The sequence below is a fragment of the Bubalus bubalis genome, chromosome 4, assembly GCF_019923935.1.
Source record: "Bubalus bubalis isolate 160015118507 breed Murrah chromosome 4, NDDB_SH_1, whole genome shotgun sequence".
Classification (NCBI taxonomy): Eukaryota; Metazoa; Chordata; class Mammalia; order Artiodactyla; family Bovidae; genus Bubalus; species Bubalus bubalis.
In genome coordinates this window covers 16,451,667-16,473,656 of record NC_059160.1, presented here as the reverse complement: position 1 = coordinate 16,473,656, position 21,990 = coordinate 16,451,667, and the positions used below count along the sequence as shown (strand labels likewise).

The 21,990-nt window shown below is 47.6% G+C and overlaps 1 protein-coding gene across 1 annotated transcript in view; it reads left to right on the top strand.

Annotated features, from left to right (window-relative positions):
- Positions 1–21,990, top strand: part of LPCAT3 (lysophosphatidylcholine acyltransferase 3) — a 34,906-nt gene that overhangs the window by 12,120 nt on the left and 796 nt on the right. The window contains exons 2-11 of the mRNA XM_006065859.4: positions 16,789–16,896; positions 17,662–17,768; positions 18,410–18,503; positions 18,624–18,661; positions 19,039–19,217; positions 20,022–20,130; positions 20,683–20,769; positions 20,934–21,100; positions 21,523–21,670; positions 21,748–21,906. Coding sequence (XP_006065921.3) covers positions 16,789–16,896; positions 17,662–17,768; positions 18,410–18,503; positions 18,624–18,661; positions 19,039–19,217; positions 20,022–20,130; positions 20,683–20,769; positions 20,934–21,100; positions 21,523–21,670; positions 21,748–21,906 — 1,196 coding nt within the window. The remainder of the gene's footprint in view (positions 1–16,788; positions 16,897–17,661; positions 17,769–18,409; positions 18,504–18,623; positions 18,662–19,038; positions 19,218–20,021; positions 20,131–20,682; positions 20,770–20,933; positions 21,101–21,522; positions 21,671–21,747; positions 21,907–21,990) is intronic.

Genomic DNA, 21,990 nt, shown 5'->3' with positions numbered 1-21,990 from the left:
TCCATAAAGACATAAAGTAGATTGGTGGTTGGTGGGGATGAGAGGAGGGTTGAATTGGGGGTGACGGCTGAGAGGTGTGGGGTTTCTGGTTAGCGTGATAGAGGTATTGGGGCGTTAGTAGTGGGCGTGGTTGCACAACATTGTGAATGTACTAAAATTCACCAAATCCGCAGACTTGAAGAATAAAGAGTGAGTAGGTATGCTCACAAAGGTAGAGAAACAGAACCCAACAAATATCCACAGCCGCTCGGATTCATAGGTTCAGTTAGAGGGTGTGATACCATTGTCTTTTCTCCTGTTAGAATCCCAGCTGGTTCAGGAACAGTTTATTGTTTCACTTGCTGGAATGCTTGTTGCAAAAAAGAAGCCTCACCTTCTTTGTTTGTACTTACAAGCCTAGATTTGGCAACTCTTCACAGGAGGGAGAAAAATTACCAAGACAAGTTATTCGAGAGGGTTGTGTAAAGCTAATTAGCCACTTGGCAGCCTTGGGGCAACCCCTGGCCAGATCAAGTCACAACAGGAATGAAGAACTACAGTTTCTCCACTGAAAACCAGTGCCAGGAATCAAAAGGGGAAAAAAACTCAGGCTGCCACACACTAATTCAAGATTTTTGAGAGAGAACCATGAAGTGTAAAAGCTGAGAAGCGGGGAATAGAAGACTCCAGGCCGTTATAACAGGGAAAGAAGAGGAGGAAGCAGTAACACAAGACACGAAAGATAAGAAGTAAGAGGAGGGGCAGACTGGACAGAGCAGAGAAGATGAGGCTGGGGGTTCTGCAGGCCTGGCCAGCCCTCCGCCTCTCTCCCTGACCTGTGCTGAGCCTGTGCTCCCAGCTAATAGACCTCTCTGGTAGGTGACTTCAGCACTCCTTCCCTTCCTGGACTTAAACAGGCATCCCGGGTCTGAAATACTGAGTTGGCCCAAATGTTCATTCAGGACTTTTTGTAAGATCTTATGGCAGAGGATGAGATAATCGGACAGCATCACAGACTCAATGGGCATGAATTTGAACAAACTCCAGGAGATGGTGAAGGACAGGGAACTCTGGCGTGCTGCAGCCCATGGGGTTGCAAAGAGTCGGACACCACTTAGCGACTGAATGACAATGACAGCAAATGCCTAATTCTGTTGTAGTGGTTGATTTTTTTTTTTTTAATAATCCAGAATTTGTGGAAAATTCTATAATCTTGGTGACCTTCTTTAAGAAAAAGAATATAAAAATATCTTACACGTTTTATAACAATGTATGACCACATGAGCACGTTGCTAGTTCCCACCTTCACCCCTACACACACACACACACCCAGGCCTCAAACAGACCCTTGCAGAGGAAGGGCCTCAGACTGAATGAAGCTGGGTGAACTTCGTGGCAAATCGCCTTCTTCCTGGGAGTACTGGGGGCAACTCAGAGCTTTATTTTTGAAACTTACTATAGACTTAATTTAGTTAAAATCAGATCAAGATGGGCAAAGGCCAAAATTTCCCACCCCTAGCTCAAGGCTAGAGGCTTGAGCCTGAGAGTGTATGTCTTAAAACTGGTTAAAAGAGCTTACTCAGATTTTAAGAAGTTAGGTATAGATAGGCTTGTATAAAATATTTGCTCATATGTAAATATTTCTTAAGTGGCCTCAAGGAAGTACATGTTTGATGCTTTTTTATGGATATTTTCTCTTATAATCTGCGCAACAGCCTGCAAGATGGCTAGTATTTTGCCTCTTGACTGAAAGAAAAACACACAACCTAGAAATGGCAAGTGCAGTTTTATTCAGGGCCTTAACTGAGGAACATAGCCTGGAAGACCGCCTCTCGGGTGGCTCTGAGGAAGGCTCCAAAGAGATCAGGGACGTATTAATATGTGAATGTTTCTTGCTCGGAAAAAAGCATGTAGTTGAGCTTCAGAGAGGCTTCCCTAGTGGCTCAGACAGTAAAGAATCTGCCTGCAGTGCAGGAGACCGGATTCAACCCCTTGGTCAGGAAGATTCCTCTGGAGAATGCCATGGGCAGAGCAGCCTGTAGGCTACAGTCCGTAGAGTCACAAAGAGGTGAACACGACTGAGTAGCTAACACATACTTTGAGCATCAAAAGATTACTGCAGTCACAAAGAGCAGACGTCTCAAGTTAATGATTTTAGTGCCTTTCTGTGTATGTGAAGACGCAAGAATCTGGACTCGTTGCATCTGTGCCTTAGATATACGTCTGAACTATCTAGGCCAGTATACAAAGCACAGAAGCCTTCCAGTTTTTCTCCATCCTGAATTCCCCGCTAGGTGCGCCGTTGGTGGGCAGCTGCAGTGGCTGCTGGCACTGGGGGGGCGGGGAGGGGGTGGGGCGCGTGCCTTTCTTTACATCCCTACCTTAGACGTGAAGAAATCAAGGTACAAAGAATCTAAGTGATTTGCCCAAGCGGCAAAACTGAATTTCTCAACCAGATCACTCTTCATTCCTGAGTCTAGCTCCAATCAGAAAATCTGGCTAGAAGTTGCCACCATGTGGTTCGCTAATTTACAAAGATTTACAATGTGATTTAAAAAACCACTCTCTGAATGTAAGCCTCAGGCTGCTATCTGCTAGGAAAGGCATTTCGGTGTGTTCAAGTACCTGAGGGTCAGTCAACATCTGTTGTCCTGTTCCACTAGTCAACAGTGACTAGCGACTAGCCTGCGAGTCAACAGCCTTAACATTCTTTCAGTCTATACATTTTTGTCATAACAAAAGAACTATGTGACCATTTGCACAATCTGTAATAGTACAGAAAAGACTGTAATTGTGCAGACAAACATTCACAAATAGTTCCAAGCGTCTGATCAGGCTTGAGATAGTCCTGAGGGCTGGCCCCTGACCCAGGGTAGTGGGGGTAGGGTGGTGGGGTGCTGACTTTTCCTAGGCTCAGAAACCAGTGAGTACCTCTTCCCGGTGGGGTCATACAAGGGAACGTGGCTTCAGAGTCGGTCTATTGTCTCATCATAACATCATAACTTCTCAGCCTCAGCACCAGTTTGCACACATGATTGCCAGCTTGTATCGTTGGCGCTAATCTTAACATGGCCTTGCCTGTTAACTGTTAAGAGCCCCTGGCTTGAGTGCAACAATAAAAAACTGACTTTTGATGGGACTTTGGGTGCAGTTCAGGTTTAGGTTGTTTGGGTTAAGTGACTAAAAAACTAATATTTCCTTTTTTTTTTTTTTTTTGGTCACACCATTCCACTCGGCTTATGAGATTTTACTTCCCCGGCCAAGGTTTGAACTTGGGTCTCAACATTGAGAGCACCAAGTCCTAACCACTGGACCTCCAGGGAATTCCCATTAAAAGAAAAAAAAAACTTTGTAACCTTCATAAGAGCCTTTTTCCTTTCTCACAGATAACAGCCATTTACTAGTTTACCCTTAAAACGCCCCCTCTGTTCTTATTCTGAGGACATTTTCATCATTTATCCCTGAATTCTATTCTACAGTCATCAAAACATTTAAGATACTCAGCTGGAGGTCCCTTTCAGAAATGAATTGCACCCTAAGAAGATAGGCAGGGAGCATCCCCAAGAACTGATGAAGAAAGAAGGAACAAGGAGTACCTAAATTTAGCAGAGATGAAGTTTTCAAATGGTTTTAGATAGGATGATAAGCAGATGTGGGCATGCATGTGTCTGTGAACAGATAATCAGAGAATAACATAGCCATAGCTTTAAAAGTGCACAGCTAGTGACTAGTGAGGCTTCCCTGGTGGCTCAGTGGTAACAAATCCACCCGCAATGCAGGAGATGCAGGTTCAGTCCCTGGGTCGGGCAGATCCCCTGCAAAAGGAAATGGCAACCCACTCCAGTGTTCTTGCCTGGAGAATTCCGTGGACAGAAGGGCCTGGCGGGCTGCAGCCCATGGGGTCAAAACAAGTCGGACATGACTGAGTGACTGCACAACAGCAGTGGCTAGTGATGTATTTGCTGGCCTCCGCCAGGTGCCAAAGCATGAGACAAGAGTATCAGCATAGAAATCAAGTGATATGGGTTCTAACTGGGGCTCTGCTCTATTAACCTGAAGCAAGCCAGTTAGCCCCTTTGGGCTTTGCTTTCTTCTATTTCTAATGAAGGGTTTGGAGTCAGTGATTTATAAGGTTTCATTGGTTCAAAGAATCTGAATCCTATGAATAACCATTCAGCATGTGACTCAGCCTGAGCCATAGAGGACTGTTGGAGTGGGGCAGGTGTATTATCACCTTGGCCATACCATCAACAAGGTTTAATCTGCTGAATAGAGACAGGACCATTGTGAACAAATTACAGAAGTGAGTGTCACCCCACCTCCAGGTCCATAATGTCCCAGTGTTCCCCCAGCTGACAGTGTGGTCAGTAACCAATCAGTTACCTATCACCACAAAGAGCCAGAGTCACACAGGGCTTCACTCTCCTTCCTATCTCCATCCGTCTTCCTTTCCTCTGTATAGTTCTTCAGTATGAGGAATCTCCACTTTGGTGAAAGAAAACAAATGTGAATGGCAGTTCTTCACAGTGGAAATAATCATGATAAAGCTAGCATGTGGAAATATGTGATAAAAAATAAACTGTCAATACCAAATAAGCCGTTAGATGGCCACTTCCCTGGCCATCTAGTGGTTAAGACTCTGCACTTCCAATTAAGGGAGCACGGGTACTATCCCTGGTTGGGGAGGTAAGATCCCACATGCCATGTGGCCAAAGATAAATAAATAATACAAATAAGCCATGTTCAAAAGCAGTCCTGTTTTATATTCTAGTCTGTGATTCTTAGGAAAATTGAACTGACACTTGATCCTGAAAGTGGCCTTCCATTGTGCAAAGCAAAATACCTATTATCTGTGGGAACATTACATGATTTAGAAAAATTTCAGCATCCAGATGATATAAGGCTGAAACAGGTTTTTCCATCCATCTTTTTCAGCTAGAAATTCCAGAGTTGCCATAATTTTGTCAGTGAACCATCCCTAAGAGCAGTGATGGACAGACATAGCCTTTTGGGGGGGAATCCGCTGTCTCCCATCCCTTTACCTCCGACAATAAGCATGAATTTTGAGTTTGAGATCAGTTTCAGTCATTTGACTCTAAGGAGCCCATTGACCCTGTGAACCAGATCTTCTCACAAGAGGTGAGGGTGAGTTGGCCTGGGCTGGGGGTATGTTACCCCATTGGTGAGGGCCAAGGCAGAAATGAGTAGACCGGAAACAGAGGTGATGAGCTCAGTTTATTTTGGGCTGCATTGGGTCTTCATTGCTGCACGGGCTTTTCTCTCATTGCAGTGAGCGGGGGCTACTCTCTAGTTGCATTTCTCGGTTTCTCATGGCAGTGGCTTCTTTTGTGCAGAGCATGGGTTCTGGGGCTTTCAGGCTTCAGGAGTTGTGACACATAGACTCAGGAGTTGTGGCTCCAGGGCTCTAGAGCACAGGCTCAGTAGTTGTGGCACATGGGCTTAGTTGCTCCATAGCATGTGGGATCTTCCTAGCCCAGGAATCAAACCCATATTTCCTGCAGAGTCTGAAAGCATCTCTTACAACTCTACCATAGTCTCCTTTTGCCTAATGCATTGCTGACCACATGATGGATGCTCAATACATATTTTATTCACTCCCTAGGATGCAGAGTATTTGTTCATTCATTCTTTTATTCTCTCATTCATTCAACAAATATTTTTGAGAACTTTTTTGTACCAGCAACTCTAGGAGGTACTTGTGGTACAGTGAGGGGGGGAAAGAGACAAAAATCTTGCCTTCAAAGACCAATAAGTAGAATATACAGCATGTGGAAGAGTAGTAAATGCAAAGGGAAAATAGGAAAGATGAAGTAGGAAAGAAAAACAGGAAGTGTGTGTTGGTGGCATACAGGGTGGGGCAACGTGTGCAATCTCAAGATACCATGATCAGGGAAGGCCCCACTGATAAGGTGACATTTCAGTAAAAACCTGAAGCGCTGGAGGTACTTGAGCTCATCGGTGAAAGAACATCCCAGGCCAGGAACATATTAATGTGAAGGCTCTAAGGTTTGCATAAGTCTGCCATTCCAGGAAGGGTGGCCCAGAGTCAGAGATGAGTCAGAGAGCGGTGGGGGAGGGGCAAGCAGCTCAGTTTGGCATTCTGGTTGGACTTCAGCTCCTGCTGAGCAGAGCGTGACTGAACGCACTGGGGGAGATGAGTCAGGAGACGACAATAATAACACAAGCCAGGGATGGCGCCAACGTGGACCAGGGGCAGAAGTGGTCAGATTCTGGGTTCACTTTGCAGATAGAACAGACAGGGTTTGCTGACAGATAGGGTTGCCTGGGGGAGGGGAGGGGGTCAGGAGCAGGGGAAGGTGGCAGGGGCTCAGCCTTGCGTGAGCAGAAGGGCTGAGCAGAAGGGCTGAGCAGAAGGCTTTGCTGAAATGAGGAAGCCAGGGGAGGAGCAGGCTTGCTGAGAGAAGGACATCAGCAGTTGAGTTTGGGGCCTGTTACGTCTGAGGTGTCCCGTTAGGCGGGTACCCACTCCACATTGCACACGAGTGTGAAGTTCAGGGGAGAGCCTCGACGGGAGGTGGACATGCAGGAGCCGTCGGCACTCATGGTGTTTGAAGCCAGTCGGTTGAGGTTGCTAGGCAGGCCTCTGTTAAAGGAGAGGTTGATGCCATCTCACGCTCACTGAGCATCTGATATGGACCAGGTTGAAATATGAGCCAGGACCTAGATACTCTACTAGTGAAACTGAGAACCAAAAGCAGTAACTCATCAACCAGCCTAAGAGGACAGCTAGTAAGTAGCAGAACTGGGATTCAGGCTGTCAAATCTCATCTTAACCTCAGAGTTGGTGTGCTTCTAACCATCCAGTGCCTTAATTTAACTGTACGTTGCATTTTAGAAAAAGTGCTCTTGGCAAGCCAGAGTCAGTATCTTTAAAATAAATACACAATGACTCTTCTTTTAAAGTTAAGATGGGAAGAAAATCCCTCAGTCATTTGATTGTCACATGGAAAGAAGATTAGATTTGGAACCCCTGATACCACTTTCATCAGAATTTCTCAGATAAGACCTAGTTTACAGACTCCCTCTATGTGTATCTGCATATGTGTGTGTGAGACTTTGTGACTGCTTACAATATGTTAGGCTGTGCTGACTATTTTATATGCATCATCCCCTTTCAGTTCAGTTCAGTCGCTCAGTCATGTCCGACTCTGCGACCCCGTGAATTGCAGCACGCCAGGCCTCCCTGTCCATCACCAACTCCCGGAGTTCACCCAGACTCACGTCCATCGACTCAGTGATGCCATCCAGCCATCTCATCCTCTGTCGTCCCCTTCTCCTCCTGCCCCCAATCCCTCCCAGCATCAGAGTCTTTTCAATGAGTCAACTCTTTGCATGAGGTGGCCAAAGTACTGGAGTTTCAGCTTCAGCATCATTCCTTCCAAAGAACACCCAGGACTGATCTCCTTTAGAATGGACTGGTTGGATCTCCTTGCAGTCCAAGGGACTCTCAAGAGTCTTCTCCAACACCACAGTTCAAAAGCATCAATTCTTCGGCGCTCAGCTTTCTTCACAATCCAAGTCTCACATCCATACATGATCACTGGAAAAACCATAGCCTTGACTAAATGGACCTTTGTTGGCAAAGTAATGTATCTGCTTTTGAATATGCTATCTAGGTTGGTCATAACTTTCCTTCCAAGGAGTAAGCATCTTTTAATTTCATGGCTGCAGTCACCATCTGCAGTGATTTTGGAGCCCAAAAAAATAAAGTCTGACACTGTTTCCCCATCCCCTTTAGCCCTTACAATAATCACTGGAGCAGGTCCTGTCCCCATTTTACAGATGAGGAAACTGACACTCAAACCACTATTAAGTGTCAATTACTGTAGGTCAACCCATCAGAAGATGAAGTATGCAGGGATAGCATGCTATGGGAGATCCAAAGACACAGAAGAACTTTAGGAAAAGAGATTGTGAACTTGTGATAGTTTTAATACGGAACACTAGTGTAAGGAATGGCAACTTGTATTACATAATGATTTTGCCAAATAAGTCTTTGTCCTAAGCACCATGTATTTAAGGCAGGAGTCCATAATGTGCAGGGTCATGAATTAATTGTGGTCTATAGTAACCCTAAAGAAGGAGACACTTGAACTGAGTGTTTTTCAAGAATGGGTAGGACTTCACTTGGTTAGAGGGGTGGTTGAAGAAGATCCCACCCAAAGGGACCGGCATGAGGGAAGGTCTAGAGATTAAAGACATAAGACATGTTTTGTTTGGATTTTTTTTTTGGCAGGAGGGGGCGGTGGGGCGGGGCATTGTTGTGGTTTGTGTGTTTGGTTGGGTTTTTCTTTTTTTGGCCACACCACATTCCATGTGGAATCTTAGTTCCCTGACCAGGGATTGAACCCTGAAGGGCCCTTGGCAGTGAGAGCACAGAGTCCTAACCTGTGGACCACCATGGAATTCCCGACACAAGGCATGTTTGAGCAGAAACTAGCATAGCAGTTAGCTGGAGGAGGAGGGTGGAGGCTTTGCCCAGAAATGTAGTTTAGAAGGTAGACCTTGAATCTTGGACTTGGGGGCTGATGCTGTGTGGAGTGGTCAGGTAGAGTCACTGATGGCTTCTGAGCAGGAGTGGCAGGGAGAGCCCCCTGGTGGAGGATGTCAGGGGATGCAGCTACAGGCAGAGATGAGGTCGTGGCAAGACTTGAAGGGGGAGCATTTGAGGGCCTTCCCTGCAGATGTAGCATGGGAAAGAAGGGGATGCGATGGTGGCGAGAGACATTGGAAAGGAGGGATGGACAGGATTTGGTGGGGGAAATCCCTGGCGGTCCTTATGGCTGAGAACTCTGGACTTCCACTGCAGGGAGCATGGGTTCAGTCCCTGGTTGGGGAACTAAGATCCTGCAAGCCTTGTGGTGCGGCCAAACAAAAACAAACCAGGATTTGGTGACTAGATATGGGCACTGAGGAGAAAGGGAAGAGGTGGAGACAACTTCAAGCCTTTGAATGTCGCTGTGTGGCCCGGAGCACAGTAACATCATTAATCAACCAAAGAAGCTGAGAGAAGCCTGATTCAGGGGAAAGCCCATGTCTTATTTACACAGAGTTAGAGATGGTGCAAGATATCAAACTGAAAATGCCCCGCCAGGAAGTAGGAAATGTGGAACTGAAACCTGAGAGGTCAGGATTAAAGATGTGAGGTTGTCTTTGGCATAAAGATCACGTTAAATTACATGAGAGTAGATGGGGTTTCCAACAAGACAGTGTAGAGAGCATAGCAGAGGGTCGGGACTGACTCTGGAGGTCAGCCGTGTTTAGGAGTCAGAAGAAAAAGCCTTCAGTGAAAGAGGCAAAGGGGAGGCTGGTGCAATTTGTCACCACCCTTTGCCAAGTCAGCTCAAAGCAAGCGGAGAGTAAGAGTGAACATTTAGGGATTTTCACAGGAGCTCAATAGTGCCACATCATCCAAGCCCATGACTTTGTACTTTACTGAAGTATGGTCCACAGCAGATGGGAAATTTTAAAAACTGATCTGCACCACCAACTGAGAAGTGCTGCTCAGCCAGTAAATGAGCCAAACAGCCTGCTCCGAGGTACATACCCAAGAGAACGGAAAACATACGCCACGGGAATGTTCACAGCAGCCTTCTTCTTAATACCCCCAAAGTGGAAACAACCAAGATGTCCATCAACTGATGGTTGGATAAATGAAGTATGATCTGTCCAAACGAAGGAATGTTATTCAGCCATAAAAAAATAACGGAGTGCTGCTACATGGTACAACATAAACGAACCTCAAAAACATGACACTGAGTGAAAGAAGCTAGATACAAAAGTCCACATATGGTATGACTCCGTTTTTATGAAATAGCCAGAACAGGCAAATCTGTAGAGTCAGAAAGTGACTTTGTCACCAGGGCCTGGAGCGTGACCACTAACACAGATAGGGTTTCTTGGTGGGGGGGTGGGGGATGAAAACATGCTGGAATTTAGACACTCCAGCGGGGACATTATACAACCTTATGAATATACTAAAAACCACTGCATCCTACACTCTGATGAATTTGATGGTATGTGAAATACATCTCAATAGAATAAGAAAAAAAAGAGGGAAACTGATATCTCAAAACCATGGACAGAGAAACTTTCCAAAAAAGAAAAAGAAAATACAGAAGGAGGGACTTTCCTAGTGGTCCAGTGGCTAAGACTCTGCCCTCCTGGTCAGGGGGCCCGGGTTCAGTCCCTTGTCAGGGAACTAGATCCCACATGTTGAAACTGAAATTCAGTGCCACCAAATAAATAAATTAAAAAAAAAAATACAGAAGGAGCAGTTGAGGAAAGGAGGGAGGAAGAAAAGCCTGTTGATTTAGGGTGCTTTAACCAGGAAAATTAAGCCAAAACACCATTCCGTGTCAGCATTTCTCCAAGTGTAGTCCATGAACTCCTAAGGGTCCCTGAGAACTTTAAAGTTATTTTTCAGAATAAAATTAAAATGTTATTTGCTTTTGTCATTGGCACTTGACAGGGCAGAAGCGATGGTGGGTAAAAACTCTGCTGGTCCCTAAGCATGAGTGAAGGTGCGGACACCATAACTGAACCAGCATACCCTACATTCTTCACCACCATGCAGTCGGTCAAGAAAGGGCAGAGCCAGGACTTCCCTGGCAATGCAGTGGTTAAGAATCCGCCTTCCAGTGCAGGGCACATGGGCTTGATCTCTGGTCCGGAAACTGAGATCCCACATGCCTGGGGGCAGCTAAGCCCATGTGCCGCAAACAGAGAAGGACTCGAGCCCCAACTACTAAGTCCAAGTGCCACAGCACAGATCCAATGCTGCCAAAAAATAAATGCTAAAAAAAACAAGGCGGGGGGTGTGCAAATCCATCCACTGCCCACTCATTGGAAAAGACCCTGATGCTGGGAAAGATTGAGGGCAGGAGGAGAAGGGGGGGGCAACAGAGGATGAGATGGTTGGATGGCATCACTGACTCAATGGACATGAATTTGAACAAACTCCAGGAGATAGTGAAGGACAGGGAAGCCTGGCGTGCTGCAGTCCATGGGGTCGCAAAGAGTCAGCTATGACTGAGCAACTGAACGACAACCAAAGAGTGTCCTGGATGAAGCATAAAATCTCAACCCTGAGTACATGTCTTTTTAACATTCTGTTTGAAGAAATGAGGCACGTGCATGGAACACCCTCTGTCCCAAAGCAGAAGTGTCTCCAGGCAAAGCACCTGTGCACTGGCTCAAACTGCGCGATGAGCTGACAGCTTCTCTTTCACAGAACACCATTTTCACGTGAAAGAACGACTGACAGACATGCTGGTTATTTAGACTGGGCATTTGGCAGAGAGTTTCTTGGAAATGTGCAAAGTCAGCCTGTCACTTCAAGGAACATAACTGACAGTGTTTGTAATCAATGATAAATTTCAAGCTTTCAAGTGAAAATTTGAATTTTCCAAAACTTGTGTTTGCTACCATGAGCTAGACAACTTCCCATTTTATAAAGACTTCTCTGCTGAAAATCAATGGTAATACTAAGAAATGTGATTTTTTTTTATATTGTATTATAAGGATGTCTCAAAATTGAAAGGTCTCCCTAACTCAGTGAACCAATATTTTACCAATGACCAATGCACACTGTTAAAAAACCAGACCTGGCTAAAAGATCTATTTATAGCTCATGAGAGACCTGTGGATTTTAATGTAACAGTGTGAAAAGCTCATTGATAGGATTTCAAATTCCATGTTACAACTAGCCTTTAAGAAACTACTTATTTGCTGAGTTTTGATTTTCTGTATGTTATCAAAGATGGAATATCCAAAATTATCCGAAAAGGCTATTAAGATTCTCTTTCCAGCTGTATATCTTTGTGAAGCCAGATTTTTTTTTTCATATATTTTGGCCTAAATGACATATTACAACAAACTGAATTCAGAAGCAGTTTTGAGCATCCAGCCTTCTTCTATTTAGCAAAGGCCAGGTATCTGTTTAAAAAAAAAAAATCCCATTCTTTTCATTAAATGGTTTTGTTTTTATGTAAATGGTTGACTTAGAAAATATAGCTGTTTTCATTAACAGTACATTATTTGTATTAATGTGTAATAGGTTTTTTTTTTCATGAATTAATAATTTTAAAACTTTTAATTTTCTTTTCTTTTGCCTGTGCCTCATGGCATATGGGATCTTAGTTCCCCAAACAGGGATCAAACCTATGGCATCTGCAGCAGAAGGCTTTTAAGAGTGTAAAGTGATGCTAATTAACAAGGACCTCCTGTATAGCACAGGAAGATATATTTAATGTCTTACATTAATAATAACCTATAATGGGAAAGAATCTAAAAAAGAATATATATACACACACACACATATATATAACTGAATCAGTCTGTGTATACCTGAAGCTAACACAACATTGTAAATTAACTCTATTTCAGTTCTTTTTTTTCATGATTTTTAAAACAGCAGTGCTGAGACCAAAACGTTTGGCAGCAGCTACTGTATATATGCCGAGGGTGTTCTCTGAACTCTTGGTGTGGTGTTGGAGGTGGTTGTCATCTTTTTGGTAAAACCAGTGTCAATACCTGGCTAAGGCAACACGTAGCAGTTCTAGTTCTGTCTTCTTCCTCACACCTGCCAAAACATGCTCTGTTTTCTCTTCATCAAGGTCACATGAACCATTGCCTGATCAAACAGAGTCGTATCATATTCCCAGAGAGCCCAGAAATAGCATACAGGATAAGAGGCAAAGAAATTCATCAGACTTGAATGAAAGCAGTCCATTTCTATTTCTTCACATGGAACTTCAGGACCTTTTAGGATTAATGAGTAATTTCACAACTCTTAGATCTCAGAGAGGGAGGAACTCCACTAGTGATCTCAGTTAATAGATCCGAGTTTCTGACTCAGATGGCAGTGGGGGCTGAGGAGACGTCCGGCGACAAGCTGGGGAGGCCAGCTGGGTACATACGTTCCATATACCGGGATCCTTGAAGCCAACAGTCCCCAACTTTTTTGACACCAGGGAGCAGTTTCGTGGAAGACAGTTTTCTCCAAAGACCAAGGCAGTGAGGGGTAGAGGGTGGTTTCAGGCTGACTCAAGCACATTTATTGTGTGTTTTATTTCTATTAATATTATTATTACATCAGCTACACCTCAGATCATTGGATCCCGGAGGTTGGGGACCCCTGCCTGAAGGGGCCAAGTTCAGTGCCTCCCAGCAGTCTGCTGTAGGGTCACAGCATAGTGAGTGCTTCCAGTCTGCTCTTGGCATGTACCCATTCTAGTTTGGGAATCCCGAGTTCAGGGTGCAGATTTGATCTTCAACCTTCGTCCGCCAATAAGTTTCTACAGGGTCCTCCTTTATTTTTTTTTTTTTATATTTATTTCTTTATTTGGCTGTGCCAGGTTTTAGTTGTGGCATGCAATCTCTTAGTTGCTGTTTGTGGAATCTAGTTCCCTAACCAGGGATCACACCTGGGCCCCCTGAATTGGGAGCACAGAGTCTGAGCCACTGGACCACCAGGGAAGTCCCCAGGGTCCCCCTTTAAACAAACAATCAAATAGAAGAAACTGTTCCAGTGTGGCGGCCACACAATCTCTAAAAAGCCTCCATACCGGGTTTAGAGAGCAAACCTCTGCCTGTTGGGTGCCATTCAGGGAAAACAGCAGCCCCCAGTCATTGAGCTCAGGGTTTTCTCCCCAGGACCTGCCCTGCACGAGGGTTTAGGAAGGCAGAGCTTCTCAGCCCCGGCTGCCCATTAGGGCCACCCAGACCTACTGCATCAGACTGACGGGGGGGTGGGCGGATGAGAGCTGCTTCTGTTAGTTTCTTTCAGCAATTCTTCAGGTGACTGTAGCCACTGTATCAAGTGTCGGCTCCCACACAGCAGCACTGAGACTCAGAAGCAGCTTGTAGGATGACACCCTCCCCCCAAACAGCACATCCCCGATGGGATGAATGGCAGCCAGGCTCCGAAGCTTGCTGAGCTGAGCAGCAGCGGGGAGCAGGGTACCGTGTTGACAACCAGCTCCAGGTTGTCACAGCAACTCGCCCAGCACAGCTCCTTCCTCCCCTGAGTGGCTTCCAGAGCCTGGAGGCTCCACTGTTCTCTCATGATCTTCCTCTCCTTGATAACCTGGAATGCTGCACTCTTTTTCTTTTTCTCCCAATTACTCCATCTCCTTATTGATGCATTTCCTGGTGCGCAATCAGACTTCACCTGCATGGAACTCCTCACCCAACTCAACGCCCCGCAAATACACCCAAAAATAGGAGACAGCGAAAGGGCCTTGAATGCCAGAACAGCTGTTACGAGGGCTGGGCACTAAGTCTGCAAGGAAGACACCAAGGCCTTTGTTCTTGTCTTAGATCTTGTCTGTCTGTCTGTTTTGCACCTTTAAAACAAAGTTAAGACTTCTAAGGCCTGCTGTAAATTAGAAGTAGGAAGAGCGATTAGTCTCAGCACTGAAAGATCAAGAAGTGACTATAGATCCCTGAATAGCAAAGAAAGGGGCAGAAAAGTACGGCAAATGGATATAAGGCCTCAGAATGTAGGACAGTGTGCGCACACCTAGTAGGTCCTAAAGCCATTGTGCCTTTAGAAAAGTTATGACCCAGATCACCAAGAAAATGTCCAGTTATATTCAGTTTAAGGAGGCAGAGTAATGTGTGTTGTGTTTTTTAATTTCAAGCATCCCAAATGATGAAGGGTTTCAGTGATTTCAATTGGTTAAAGGTTTTTAACCCTTTAAGTGCTTTAAAGGGGTAAACTCTTAGCTGTCTGGAACTTTTTTATGAGTACTCTAGGTAATTAAGATCCACCCTATTTGTTGTTTTTGTTCATTTATGCCCCTATTCCTAAAACATTAAAAATAAAAGACAAAAGATGTAAGGCATTTGGGTGTTTATATATACTTTCTAGTACCTGGGTCTGGTTCTTAGCAATACTTGCTGCTCAGTCCCACAAAATTTCTGCCCACGCGGTACGTATGAGGCTTGTCATATTCCTTTACTCATTCATCTGACTGTGAAAGGGTCACAGTTGCCTCCCTCCCCTCAACTAGCAGCCTACATCACTTCACCTTAGGTGGCTAGAACATAAACCATTCCACGCCACCCACTCCCTCATTCTGTGCTCCATAAACAGAATGCTTGGCGTGTAGTGAGCACATAATAAACATCTGTCGGATTAATGAATGAGCAAAGGAGCCAGTCATCACAGAATTACCTACAGAGTCAACCGTTTGCATGAAGCTATATATTTGATAAAGAGCCTAGCCCATTATGAGGGCAGCATCTGAAGGACACCAGTAGATCCTGCCACCGCGAAGAAGATAAATGTCTGATACACTGCTGTGTGAAAAAACTAGGGTACATAAGTATACAGGTTGTGATCAGAAGTTGTTTTATTATTATTATTTATTTATTTATTTGGCTGTGCTGGATCTTAATTCCAGCACATAGCATCTTTAGTTGCGGCATATGGAATCTAGTTCCTTGACCAGGGATCGAACCTGGGCCCCCTACATTTGGAACACAGAGTCTTAGCCACTGGACCACCAGAGAAGTCCCTGTGGTCATAAGTATTAAAAAAAAAAAAAAAGGTCATGGGAAAAATAATTAGGAGAACATCAGCTAACGTATAACATGATTATCCATTTACTCATTCACTTAATTCAACACTTTATGTATGACGCTCATCTAAGCCTTGCAGTTAAGCAAACTCACAACTACATCACCAGTGATAAATTACCTGCAACTTACAATTGAAAAGTTAAGAATTGCAGGGACTTCCTTGGCAGTCCAGTGGTTAGAACTCCAAGCTTCCACTGCTGGGGGCCTGGGTTCAACCTCTGGTCTGGGAACTAAGATCCCACAAGGCCCACGGTACAGCCAAAAATGCAAGAATGGCAGCAGCTATAAACCATGACTAACCCAAGAACACTAATTATGCAATGACAGACTGGGTAAAGCATCCTTCCAAACAAAAGGAGGGAGCCCAGCTCTCTACTCATGCACTACAGGAGGAAGGTTGCCAAGCCCGTCATCCAGGTTTCATGATGTGATGTGAGGAACACTGGCTGTGAGTCTGCAGTAAAACAAGGCAACGCGTTAATTTTAGTTTAGGAATACCCAGTGTTGTTGACCCTGTTCGCTAAGCAACCCTTGGCTGTGCATCCTCAGTTCACGGCCATCAAGAGATCCCCTGTAGTTCAGTCGTAACCCTGGGACCATACCTTGAATCATGGCCTCAGAAGATATTTTTCCAGCATACCTAAATGGATTTATTAGCTTGGGCAGTGCCCAGACATCAAGTGTGTGAGGAGTACCCACCTACTAACTGCTGTGCAGCTGTGTATGCCAACAGCAACCCCGTCTGTAGCCAGGGACCATTTGTATTTATCCTCTTAATAATGTGACTGACAATACTCTGCTAGTGATGGAATTATAATAGATCATCAAGGTGTAAAATGGCGTTTCTGGGCACAGTTGGGCACTCTCAGCCCCTTATATCATCTAAGAAAAATGCAAGAGAAAGTTCCTAGCAATATTTAATAAGCGGTAAAGGAAATGTGGTCATAGGACCCAGTTTGTATTGCCTCAATATAAAATTAATATCTCCCATGTTAAATTTGTATTTACAAAGAGGCTTCTTTTGATAATTAGGGGTGCTGTTGCTGTCTTTGTAGACATCCTTAGTTTGCATGTTTTCATTCCTCTCTGGGCTGGGTGTTATGCCAGATCAACTTCCAGAACAAACCCGGGAGGGCACCAGGCACGAGTAACCCTCTATTGCTCTTTCTCCCCATCCAGGTTACCCCTTCGCTTTATTTTATCGGCGTTACCTTTTCTACAAGGACAGCTACCTCATCCACCTTTTCCACACCTTTACGGGCCTCTCAATCGCTTATTATAATTTTGGTGAGTGAACCGAGTTAGCACCACAATTACAGGGAGCCCGAGGAGGAACAGACCCAAACAAAACGTCCTGGAGGGAATCTGATGGAGAGAGAAGTTGTGATGCTCTAGGAGCAAAGAGAGGGTTTTATGGGCAGGAACACAGCTTAGCTTCTCCCTTCATGTACATTTCTCTCCCAGATAAAAGCATTTTGAGAATCGTTACCCTTACCAGAGGGACTTCCCTGGTGGCTCAGCAGTAAAGAACCCACCTGCCATTGCAGGGGACAAGGGTTCCATCCCTGGGTCGGGAAGATCCCCTGGAGAAGGAAATGGCAACCCACTCCAGTATTCTTGCCTGGGAAGTCCTATGGACAGAGCCTGGCGGGCTACACTCCATAGGGTTAGTTGCAAAAGAGTCGGACACGACTTAGTGATGAAAACAATAAAGCAACCCTTACGAGGCGCCATCTGCAGAGAGGCACCAGTTTGTCTCTGCTGGGGCTGGAACTGGCCAACAGACCCAAGCAGTCCCGCCAGGAGCATCCCTTAGGCCCAACATCCAGAAATACAGACGCTCCCTGGCCGTCCTGTATTTTTATACAGTTAATTTCCTTCTCTTCCTCCAAATCAGGAGAACTCCTTAAAAAGAAGAAAGATCCAAATACCAAAGTTTTTTTTTTTTTTTTTTCTGTATATATTCTTGTGTTCAGAAGTGTCAGGAAGGGTGGAAATGCAAGGGGGGTGGGGGGAAAACAGGCAACAGCGTGCTTTCTGCTCCATACCCAGGAACCCAGTTCTACCACTCCCTGCTCTGCATCATGCTGCAGTTCCTCATCCTCCGGCTGATGGGCCGAACCATCACCGCTGTGCTCACCACCTTCTGCGTCCAGATGGTAAACGTGTCTCTCCCAGGGCAGCTCGGCTCACAGCCGGCCGGGCTGGGGGCGGGGAAAGGACAGGGGCTGGGGTGGAGAAGAAGCCGTGGACCAGGAGATCCACAGCGACCCTCAGCAGCGAGGCTCTGGGTCAGTGTCCAGAGGCCCCGGGAGCGTCCCTTGCAGGCCAGTCCTCTTGACCCCGCCGTCAGGGCTCTTGAGCCTGTCGGGATTAGCGCAGCCATCTGTCCACGAGGGGAGTCCCTCAAAGTCAAGGCGGGAGAGCCACTTGGAATGAGCTGCAGAATGTGAGCATCTACATTGTCAGTTTGGGGAAGTGCCCGGCGGTCCCGTGGTTGGGGCTCTGAGTTCTCACTGCTGAGGGCCCTGGGGCCCGGGTTCAATCCCTGGTCAGGGAGCTGGGATCCCACAGGCCATGCAGTGAGGCAAAAAATTAAAAATAAAAAAAAAAATTTTTTAATCCTTTAAATACTCAGTTTAGCCCTCATTTTGCTGAGAAACCTTGAGGACATCCCTTCCCCTTTACAGGTTCAGTTTCTACAGCAAGAGAAAGGAAAAGTGAAAGAATACCTTGGATTTCAGAGCAGGGGGAGATGCTCTGTAGTGATGGCGGAATAAAATACTTGCCCCTCTCCTAGGGCTACCTTTTGGCCGGATATTACAACACAGCCACCGGCACCTACGACATCAAGTGGACGATGCCACACTGTGTCCTGACCTTGAAGCTGATCGGTGAGTGGCGGGTCCCCTCTGACACCCACGCCCCTCCCATCCTCCCACCCACCCTCAGTCCACTGGCCGCATCCTGTGCCCCCTCCCTCCGCTCCACCCACACCTTCTCTCTCTGCTCAGGTCTGGCCATCGACTACTATGATGGAGGGAAGGATCAGGTAAGTACCCTGCCTCCGCAGAGAAGTGAAGGTGTTTAACCCAAAGGGAGGAGGATGGCTGTTATCATCAGGGGCAGGGCCTCCCCTCCCGCCCTCGGGCCGGGTGGTGTGATCACCATTTCTGACTGCCTGAGTCCAGCTCTTGCTCACAGCCCAGAGATCCGGCCAGGGAGGCCTTCAGAAGAGGGCAGCAGCCGGCCATGGCTGAACTGGGGTTCACACACACCCACTTCCCCCTGAAGCACCAACTCCTCTCCATATTGTCATCCCCTCAAAGAGGTTCTGTTTGAAGAACCCAGTTCAGTGGGGCCCCAGGGCAGGGAGCCCTCACACTGGCTCTCAGGGGTCCTGAACTCTTCGTTCTCTTTTCGGCACAGAAATCCCTGTCCTCCGAGCAGCAGATATATGCCATACGGGGTGTCCCCTCCCTGCTGGAAGTTGCTGGCTTCTCCTACTTCTATGGAGCCTTCCTGGTGGGGCCCCAGTTCTCCATGAACCACTACATGAAGCTGGTACGGGGAGAGCTGACTGATGTCCCAGGGAAGATACCAAACAGGTAATCGCCCCCTTCATCAAGACCTCCGTCCAGGCCTCTCACCCAACACAAAGCCGCTTCTGAAGTGACCTCCCAAAGGCCGGCCGCATTCTCTGCCGTGGGTCAGGCTCTCGCCCTGTGACCGGCGGCACTCCATGCCTACTCACTGCAGGGAGTGGGCACTTGTCAGCTTGGGTCACTTCCCACCATCCCTCCCGACCCTGTGGTACAAACATCAACATACACTTTTATGCCATAGGATTTTGCCTGAAGCAGTCATGTCCCTGCCTTTAAAACCTACCTTCCCAGTTTAAAAAAATGTTGATAAATACATCAAAATCTATGTATTTCTCAGTCCCGTGGACTGTAGCTGGCCAGGCTCCTCAGTCCATGGGATTCTCCAGGCAGGAACACTGGAGTGGGTTGCATTTCCTTCTCCAGGGGATCTTCCCCACCCAGAGATCAAACCTGGGTCTCGCACGTTTCAGGCAGATTCTTTACCATCTGAGCCACCAGGAATCAGGAAACCGATCAAGTTACCAGGCAGATCCCTTTGCTGAGAACTTTGGCCAGCCTGTCTGAGCATTGATCCAGCCAGGAGAGGGGAGCAGATCCAAAGCTGGGCTCTGCATCGGGCTTTCAGTCCCCACATAGCCCGAGCACACCGGGGAGACCCAGAGGTCCGCTGGACCTGAGGGGAAGCACCCAGACTCAGGGTTTGCATGCTCCATCCTCCTGCCCAGCTGAGGCAGTGCTCGCCCTCGAGAAGGCCTGAGGGAGGGGCCTCTGCCATCACCCTCCGTGACCCTGCTTGTCCCTTTCTAGCACCATACCTGCTCTGCGGCGCCTGGCCCTGGGCCTGGTCTACCTAGTGGGCTACACCCTGCTCAGCCCCCACATCACCGAAGACTATCTCCTCAGCGACGACTACGAAGTGAGTGCTTTGTCAGCAGCAGCGGCACAACAGCACCAGAGACACTCAGTGGCCAGGCCAGGACCCCCGTAGATAGCTGAGAGGTGGGAGCACCACCCACAGTTGCCTGTTGGTTTCGCTGTAGACCTGAGAGTTGGCGTCCATCAGCCAGCACTGCACAGCCTTGCGGGCACAGGGCCATGCCGGGTGCGTATCAGCACCTCGACCTCCCCCTGCAGCTCAGCTTGGGCTCATTCTCTTTAACAGCCAGGCGACCCGGCCAAGCCCCTCCGGCCCTGGGCAGACGGGCACGAGGAGCTCAGGACCCGGGGAGAGATGCTGGCTTGGCTCCATCTCCTTCACTGACGATGAACGTGGACGTAAAAGCCCCCAGCGCCTGTGGCCCAAGTGCCCCCACTCTAGGAAAGGAGGTGAGGCCCCGCTGTCTCGGGGCCTCTCCGAGGGGTTCCCCTTGGCCTATTGCAGAGTAGTCAGCCGCACGTGTGAGGGAGAGCAAGGCAGGGCTCCTGGCCTGGCCGCATTCCTAACCCACCCACGTTCTCTTCTCTCAAGAACGGCAGCTTCTGGTTCCGCTGCATGTACATGCTGCTCTGGGGCAAGTTCGTGCTGTACAAATATGTCACCTGTTGGCTGGTCACGGTGAGAAGGGTGGGGTCACAGGTACCACCTGCCAGGGGTGAGGGGTAGAGGGGGTGGGGTCACAGGGGATGAACCTGTTGGGGGGTAGAGGGAGAGGATCACAGACCACCTGCCAGGAGTGGGAGCCAGGTGGCGGTGCGACACCCATGGCCTGGCTCCCTCAGGAAGGCGTGTGCATTCTGACGGGGCTGGGCTTCAATGGCTTGGACAAGTATGGGACAGCCAAGTGGGATGCCTGCGCCAACATGAAGGTGTGGCTCTTTGAAACCACCCCCCGCTTCACGGGCACCATTGCTTCTTTCAACATCAACACCAACGCCTGGGTGGCTCGGTAAGCACCCGGGGCAGGGATGCGTCATCACTTCTTCACCTTTCCCCACTTCAGGTAGACCCCTCCAGGCACTCTCACACCCCCAGCCATGCTCACTCTTGTCCCCAACTCAACGCCCCCAAAACCATTCCTGTTATGTTTCAAAAACAGAAACAAGGTGGTTAGCGGCCTGGGTACAGGGCTGGCCCACCCCACTCTCCGCTGCAACCTCGCCACCAGGCAGGCCATCCGTCATCATCCATTGTACCAAGCAGGGCCCCCAGCTGAGCCTTCGTTAAATCTGTTCTCTGTCTAAACTGTGACTCATCAGCTTGGCTGCCTTTCATTCTAAAGTGACCGGAGCACACTGCCTTCCCGCCCCACTGGGGGCGCCAGGAGGCAGGATGGATCTGAGGCTCATCCTCTCTCACCCTTCTCTCCAGCTACTTCTTCAAACGACTCAAGTTCCTCGGAAATAAAGTTCTATCCCAGGGCCTCTCGTTGCTATTCTTGGCGCTCTGGCATGGCCTCCACTCAGGGTACCTGGTCTGCTTCCAGATGGAGTTCCTCATTGTTATTGTGGAGAGACAGGTGAGCCTTCAGGATGGCGGGCAGAGGGGGCCTGAGCAGAGGAGCAAGGTTGAGTGAGCCCGTTCCTTCCTCCCCAGGCTGCCAGCTTGATTCGAGACAGCCCAGTCCTGAGCAGGCTGGCTTCCATCACCGTCCTGCAGCCCCTCTACTATCTGGTGCAGCAGACCATCCACTGGCTCTTCATGGGTTACTCGATGACCGCTTTCTGCCTCTTCACGTGGGACAAGTGGATGAAGGTAGCCAGGGGCCTACCCACCAGGAGGGGAAGGGACTGCTGAGAGGTCAGACGGGCGGCGGGGACGGGGACAGTTCCAGGCTGT